The sequence below is a fragment of the Boleophthalmus pectinirostris genome, unplaced genomic scaffold (assembly GCF_026225935.1).
Source record: "Boleophthalmus pectinirostris isolate CB_2022bp ecotype Guang Dong unplaced genomic scaffold, ASM2622593v1 HiC_scaffold_5, whole genome shotgun sequence".
Classification (NCBI taxonomy): domain Eukaryota; kingdom Metazoa; phylum Chordata; class Actinopteri; order Gobiiformes; family Gobiidae; genus Boleophthalmus; species Boleophthalmus pectinirostris.
The window spans coordinates 25,418,880-25,426,655 of record NW_026571404.1 but is presented as its reverse complement, the minus strand read 5'-3'; the positions used below and the strand labels follow the sequence as shown (position 1 = coordinate 25,426,655).

At 37.6% G+C, this 7,776-nt stretch overlaps 1 protein-coding gene across 1 annotated transcript; it reads left to right on the top strand.

Annotated features, from left to right (window-relative positions):
* The first annotated feature begins 506 nt into the window (after positions 1-506).
* LOC110157208 (heterogeneous nuclear ribonucleoprotein L-like) lies at positions 507-5,434 on the top strand. Its single transcript, XM_055162723.1, has 12 exons — positions 507-616; positions 1,409-1,536; positions 1,609-1,704; positions 1,779-1,868; positions 2,400-2,472; positions 3,741-3,812; positions 3,884-4,101; positions 4,444-4,565; positions 4,642-4,843; positions 4,958-5,015; positions 5,112-5,210; positions 5,288-5,434. The coding sequence occupies exons 1-12, from the start codon at positions 514-516 to the stop codon at positions 5,341-5,343; spliced, it is 1,317 nt and encodes a 438-aa protein (XP_055018698.1). The 5' UTR covers positions 507-513; the 3' UTR covers positions 5,344-5,434.
* The last annotated feature ends 2,342 nt before the right edge of the window (positions 5,435-7,776 follow it).

The following is a 7,776-nucleotide window of genomic DNA, read 5'->3' as shown; positions in this document are numbered from 1 at the left end:
TTGTTTATTTACTACATCCTTGATTGTAGGATAATGGAGAAGACTTGCACCGCCTCTCTCCTAGTCCCGTGGTCCATGTCAGGGGGTTGTGTGAGGCCGTGGTGGAGGCAGACCTTATTGATGCCCTGCAGAAGTTTGGCTCCATATGGTGAGTGTCAACACCAACAAATGTCATGTGGTCATAAAGCAGTATATACAAAAATTATAAGTATTATATACAAAAATATGATAGGAAATAAAGGAGTATATACACAAAAAGTCATGGTATAAACATTTAAGTTTTTTATGCTTCCTGTAGTAGCCTATTGAGTGACCCATTTTTTTTTATACTGGAGCTACTTATTTTTATATTTTACTTACAAATCTATTTAGTAACCTATGTGTAGACTTTTAGCTTGACGGTATCAGACAATAACTATGTGAAGTTCTAATACTGTGTCCATAAAAACTAAGCTGCTATTAGTTTGTAAATCGTGAAAGCACCAATGTGGTTATTTATGTAACAGCTATGTGATGATGATGCCATTCAAACGCCAGGCCCTGGTGGAATTCTCTGATGTGGAGAGTGCTAACCAATGTGTATCCTGTGGAGCCAAGAAAACAGTGTACATTGCAGGTGAGTTTTTAGTTTCCTAAGTAAGATTATCAACCTAAAACTAAAGCTGTAAACACCAGACACAGAGCACTCATTTTAATTCATGCAAATTTTGAGACATCCATGAATGCAATATTATATATTAGGGAGTTAAATGAAAACAACTGGACTTACTTCGCTTGTTTTAAGCCAACATTTTGCTACCACCTAGATGAGGTTCAGGGCTTGTGTAGGTGACTGAGACGTGGATGGTGACGTTTTAGTGGCGTTACCAAAAAAGACTCAGGGCATCCTTTGTACAGCTCTGTCCCAGGTATGAGAAAGGTGGAAGCGCAGTCCTTTGTGTCTGTATAGGGCCGTATCGAAGATTTTCCATGCATGGCCTCTTTCACCCTCTTTCAAACTACCAAGACTCTGTGATTTATTTATTTGATAGGGACACTGTATATATTAATAAACATTTGTAATTACAGTGTAAATATACACACAGCAGTTACACAGAGACATAACACAGAACAGTAAAAGGACAGACTTTCACAGACTTGGTTATCTTTCATCCACAGTTAAAGATGCAGTTTGAATGTAGATAGAGATGTACTTTCTCTTATTGTAAGTGGTGCCATCCCACTCACAATATTTAGTTTTATAAAGTTCTTTAAAGGAGGAAGAGCAAAAGAAGTGTGAGTCACAGTCACCTACACAAGCCCTGATGAAGCTGTCTGGTTGGTAGCGAAACACTCACTTCAAAACAGCTTAGTCCAGTTGTTTTTGTTGAGCTTGCTAATAACAGTGTTCATTTTGTACTTTTATTAGGTCAGCAAGCTTATTTTAACTACTCCACATCCAAGAGAATTACCAGACCAACCAATGCAGATGACCCAAGCAGTGGAAACAAAGTCCTGCTCCTTTCTATTCAGAACCCTCTGTACCCCATCACCACGGTAACAAGACTACCACACTTTCTCCACAGTGTGACGTGTTGGTATTGGACTGTTTCTGCTTTCACTTTGCAGGATGTCTTGTACAAAGTGTGCAATCCAATAGGAAATGTGCTCCGAATTGTCATTTTTAAAAGGAACGGGATCCAGGCTATGGTGGAATATCCTTCTGTAGCAGAAATTTGTGTGTGGGTGTGTTGGAGAATACAGAGACATCTCCTTGACTGCAACATTTCAGGTTTGAGTCGGTACAGTGTGCACAGAAAGTTAAGGCAGCACTGAATGGAGCAGATATATATGCAGGCTGTTGTACCCTCAAGATTGAGTATGCACGGGTGAGTAGAGGTAGCTGTTACAGAAATAAATCAGTTTGCAGTGCTGTGGGAATTCTCTTGTCTAGGCCTGTCACAATAATTACTATATTGACTTATGGTTCAGTATATGACAGATGGAACAATAATTTTGGTGGGACAGTATTTATTGTGTGTGCCTTCTCTTTTTTTCTGCAATATGATAAGAATTGAACTGAAGGTTGAATTGTGAACTAAATATATTATATAATATATAATAATATGACTTTAACTAATAATATTATAAACTAATTACTCAAGCATTGCTTTCGACTGTTTATTTGGAGCAGCTAAACAATATTTAACAATGATAGATTTAAGGTACTGCAGTGTTATAGTTTGGTTTCAGCATTATTGTTTATTCTCTCTATTCACTTCACCAATATATCACACTTCAAAATGACAGGCCTACTCTTGTCTTCATCAAATAGTTGTTTACATAAATGTTCTAAATAACCTCACCTCTGCTGAAATAATTTCCATTTCTGCTTTTTCATTTGTTATTTTGTGTCCCAGCCAACACGTTTGAATGTAATCAAGAATGACAATGAGAGCTGGGATTACACAAAACCCTACCTGGTCAGAAGAGGTAAGTAAGTCTTTGTGGATATAGAACAATGTTGTGTCAAACCCAGACTCCTGCACCTCTGTCCTTCTCCAATCAAACACTCTCATCAGTTAGCCCCAAACCACTCACCAGCAGCCTGCGTTCACCCCTGCTGTCCCAAGCTTTACAGACAAGATCCTGCCTCAGACTGTCCCACTCGCAACTGCCCCAACACCCTGGGCCTCTGTAGTCTATTAGGTGGCACGTTTTGTATGCAGTTTCAAAATATCAAATTTAACTCTGCAACACGCTTACAAGTAAAATCCGTTTTAACGACTCCTCGGTCTCCACTTTGTCAGGACGCAGTTTGAGTGACAGCAGCTGAAAAATGGCTGCAGTTCAGTGGAGTATGCGTCAAAAGTGTTACAGGTAATGTCTGCTTCTTTGTTGCCACCGCCATCGACATTTTTTACAGTATAAATCTGACAGTATTACGCATTATATTTTATTTTTGACACACACAGGTGAGCATCACAAAGTAATTATTCCACTACTTCCTAAACTGAGATGAAGCAAAACAGTCCCCTTTTGGTTATCTGTATGTACTGGCAGTTTTTATGTTCCGTTTTATTTTTGTTTAACTTCTATCATAACATAATTTTTTTTGGACTTCTAAAACACTTTCAGTCTTTTTAATTTACTTATGTTTAATGGAACAAACAGGGGGCATATGTTGATAAAAGGCAAAGCACACATGTCCCACTCTGGGCCACCAGAGGACAGTCAAAATCCCAATAGTGAGTGTGTATTGACACTTTACATGCCATAATCCAGGTGACGGTTTATCTATCCAGCACTGTTTTTGTCCCTCGACATCCCTAGTGAGGATTGAATGGAGTATAGTATTCCTTTTTGAAAACAACTACAAGTATGGGAATCCTAACAAATGATCTCATATGAAAAGGAGAGGAGAAAATTATTACCAACATTAAAAGTTTGAAGATTGAGCGAAACTAATCCATGTGTATGACAAATACAAATAGTAAAGATTAATGCTATAAATGCCAACCCACCCAAAGATAAAACGGTGCACATTCATGCCTGCTATTGCTTTTACTCCTGGATTCTAAAATTATAATCATTTCAATTCCAGTGTTACTGGCCCCTGACAGGGAAACTGTGACCTTATGATGAGAGAGTTTTGGGGAATACATTCTGCTTGAAATTAATCTCTACTCAACTACTTTTGACAGACTCCCTTAAGTGTAGGTCTAATTCTATGTTTACTGACTTGCTATTGTGTTTTACAGAACGTGGAAAGGGTCGACAACGACAGGCCATATTAGGAGAACACCCGTTATCCTACAGTGATAGTAGTTATGGTAAAAATGGTACATTTGAATTCTTACCTGTGTTATATGAACCTATGATTGTGAAAAGTCTATTTGTGCAGGTCCACTAGGCTCTCTGTTGCCTCTGCCCAGTAATGGTAGATACAAGCTCACTCCAGTGGATGTTCCAGATATGGTGTCTTACCCTCTGCCTCAGACATCCAGCCTGTTCTCTGGTCAGCCCCCCAGTTCAGTTGCCATGGTGAGCGGATTGCATCCGACTAAAATGAACTGTACGCGTATCTTTAACCTCTTCTGCCTTTATGGAAACATTGAAAAGGTAAGTGTGGATTTCAGTATTATCTTACAATTACCATGTGAATATTATTGGATAGTCTAACCAACTTTTTAAAGGCTATTGTGCTTAGGGCAAAAATAAAATCTGATTATATTATATCATCATGATTTAGCTTTTAAAATGCAGCTTCATGTTCAACATAGACACCTTTTCCCACTCATACCTATCTATCAGCATCTAATATGCTCAGGTGGATTAAACCAATCATAGCAAAGTGCGAATTCTGGCACAACATACTAACTGCATGAATGCAAATCATGATATTGTCATATTTCCCACCCCTTGATTTGAAGTGAACATGTTCTGTGTGTATTATCACTGTAGGTGAAGTTTATGAAGAGTGTTCCTGGGACTGCACTGGTTGAGATGGGAGATGAGTATGCTGTCGACAGAGCCATCACTCATCTTAATAGCATTAAAGTGTTTGGCAAAAGACTCAATGTCTGGTAATACACTTTACTTTTTGTAAATTTATCTGAAAAGATTGGGTAAGCTAATATGGTATAATATGGTTGTGAACAGTGTGTCAAAGCAGCATGCAGTTATCCCGAGTCAGGTCTTTGAACTGGAGGACAACAGCAGCAGCTACAAGGATTTTGCAATGACTCGAAACAATCGCTTCAGCAGTGTTGGACAGGCCTCCAAGAACATCATCCAGCCTCCGTCTGCTGTGCTGCACTACTACAACGTTCCCCCATGCATCTCCCAGGACTACCTACTCAAGGTCTGCACCGCAGTCTTGATGTAGTTTAGTTGGGACACATTTTTCTGTAGACAGAGCTGTTACTGTTGCAGTGTAATAAGTTGTTACAATCCTCCTCTATTATTGCTATTCCAGCTCTGTACCGAGCACAGTGTGCCATGCTTTGTTAAATTCAAGGTCTTTGATGCCAAACGTAAGTGTCACATAAGCGTAAAATTATAGGGTTGTAGATTTGTTCAAATAAATGTGAACAAATTTGCATTTTCCTAAATGAGTTTCTCTGTTTCAGCTTCTTCTAAAACCATATCAGGACTGTTGGAATTTGAGAGTAAAACTGATGCAGTGGAGGCGCTTACCGTGCTCAACCATTACCAGATCAGGATTCCCAGTGAGCCACACACACACACACAACTTGTATAGTAGTCAGACTTTATTACCATGTAATTATTAAAAAATGTGTTTCAGATGGCTCTAATCCCTACACCCTGAAGCTGTGTTTTTCCACTTCATCTCATCTGTAATGAGCAGACCATAATTATCTGTATCATGGATCACAGGTATGCAGCCAGCTGAACTGATGAAACTGGAAACTAAGTCCACATTAGAGACATTTATGCTGAGTAAAATTATTTGAATCTCTTACATTTTACAATTTCCTTTAACAAGAGTACAATCCTGTATTGGCCTTGAAGTCAAGTTTGAGAGGTGTTTCCCAGTTTTAAAAAATTACCCTGACTCAAACGGTTTCAATCATGCTTTTAATGTACCATCTGTTATTAGGTTGGCCGACATGCCATTGTTTTCTCACATGTCACCACTAGATGCTATCTACATCTACAAGAAGATCAGAGAACATAGGTGAGCTTTGGCAAAAGCCAGGTGAGGGGGAATAGGCTTTACATCTGCCATTTACTGTTGAAAAAACAATCTACCAAACTCCCGGATGGTTGCTTTAAAGGTTCACACTTAGTTTGGCCCTGGTTGCAGCCAGTTTAGCCTTGTTCTACAGTAGTCCTGGTTTGATTCTGGCTGTTTCCCCAGTAAATTCTGTATTTAATCCTCATTTAATTCCAAATATCAATTTTGTGCAAGTGTGAACATACCATTAGATTAAACCAGACAAAGGACTGTGGAAACATAGGGGTTCTCAACATTCTTGAAAAGAAGAATGAATGATATAGTAGATTGTGTTTTTTTCCCCACAAAGCTATACTTCTATATGTTGCTATGCTTTACAACAAAAATCTCTAATGGCTATTAAAACTATTGAAATCATTCTATTGTTTAGGGCAGTGGTTCTCAGCCTTTTTCTTTCGCAACCCCCATAATAACAACTGAAGGCTAATGTCTGATTTTACATTCAGGACATAGGCTTAGATAAAATAATATAGCAGGCCAACTAATATGAACATTTAAATTACCACTGCAAATTTTACTGTAGACTAATTGCAGTCATCGTCAATTTTTCCCCATGTCATCCAGGCACACCCTGAAATCATTTCCCGACCTGACCAGGATGAACCCAGGCTGAGAACCACTGTTCTAATGATGTGCAGTTAGCCTTAATGCACTTTTAACTAAAGGACAAACAATGTCTGATTGTTATGTCTAATTGTTGTGTGGTGTAGAAATCTGACTTTATTTCATTATTCTTTTTTTTGTAACAGAGCTACACCTTCCTGTGGTTTTATATATATATATATATATATATATATATATATATATATATATATATATATATATATATATATATATATATATATATATATATATATATATTTTTTTTTTTTTTTTTTTTTTTTTTTTTTTTTTTTTACATATAGGATCCCTAGCTGCTATAATTTCAGTATTAAAATCTCATAGGCATACAGTTGTCCCAAAGGTCAGACAATCGTTCTTTGACTTTTAAAGTTTGAATTGTGTGAATTGTGTATATGGGTATGGTATATGTGTGATTTTAACCAATGTAAACACACACACACACACACAGTATAACACACAGTATAATCTATCACACCATGTTACATCTGCTGTATTACAACTACTGTGCACTACTGTTGCTATTTTCGCTGTAAATGTGTAATGTGTAATATAATAAAGCCTCTACTGCGCTGCTTAATTTCTGCCCTGCTTTGCGTAATTTCTAAACAACTAGATTAAAATCTAAAAAGCTTTCTAACAATAAAAATAACCTTTATATATATAGATGCAATAACTATAATACAGCCAAGTGAATCTACCTGTCTGTCAGTGAGTGTCTTTGTCTTTTGAACATATTAGCCTATGCAAAGTGAAAAACAAATGTTATCTTAAACGGGAGATTATTTATTAACAAGAACCACAGGCGGGTTTCCTCGTCAAGAGGCCCAGATGCTTTTTTGTTGTTGTTTATACAGGCAGCAGAGGGCGCACTTTACTGCAATCATGCCGCAACATACTTACTGTATCTGCTACTGTGTTGCTTATATCTGTGTTGCTTGTATAGTTGTTTGCACGTTTTACTTGCCTTTAATTAATATGTATATTTTTATTTGTCACATGATGTAGATCATAGATGTAGACCAGTGAATGCGGAGGAGAAAACAGGGTCAACTTCATTAAAATCTGTGAATGCGTCACGAGGAATCATGTGGATAGATAAGCAAATTTACAAAAGCAACGAGGAATCGTTTGATGTTTCACGTTTGCGAGATTAAAAGGATTAGCTTTCCGATATCATGAGGAATGTTGTGTTAGGCTGTATGGACTGTGGGCGTGTGTTTTTTTTACAGTTTATGGCTGTACCTTTTCTAAGTGTATCGTTTATTGACAGTAACAATCACGTATTTTAACATGTAAGTTTAAAAAAAAAAAAATGTCCGGCGCTCTTTCTCCCGCTCAGTTCACGTGACTATATCCTGCGCTCTGATTGGAGGATTTTAAAAACATAGAGGCTGCTGATTGGTCCGTTTTGA

Coding starts and splice junctions, on each gene's coding strand:
- LOC110157208 (XM_055162723.1), top strand. CDS start 514: ATGATGATGCCATTCAAACGCCAGGCCCTGGTGGAATTCTCTGATGTG. Junction 617..1,408: donor GAAAACAGTGTACATTGCAG/GTGAGTTTTTAG, acceptor TACTTTTATTAG/GTCAGCAAGCTTATTTTAAC. Junction 4,844..4,957: donor CCCAGGACTACCTACTCAAG/GTCTGCACCGCA, acceptor TTGCTATTCCAG/CTCTGTACCGAGCACAGTGT.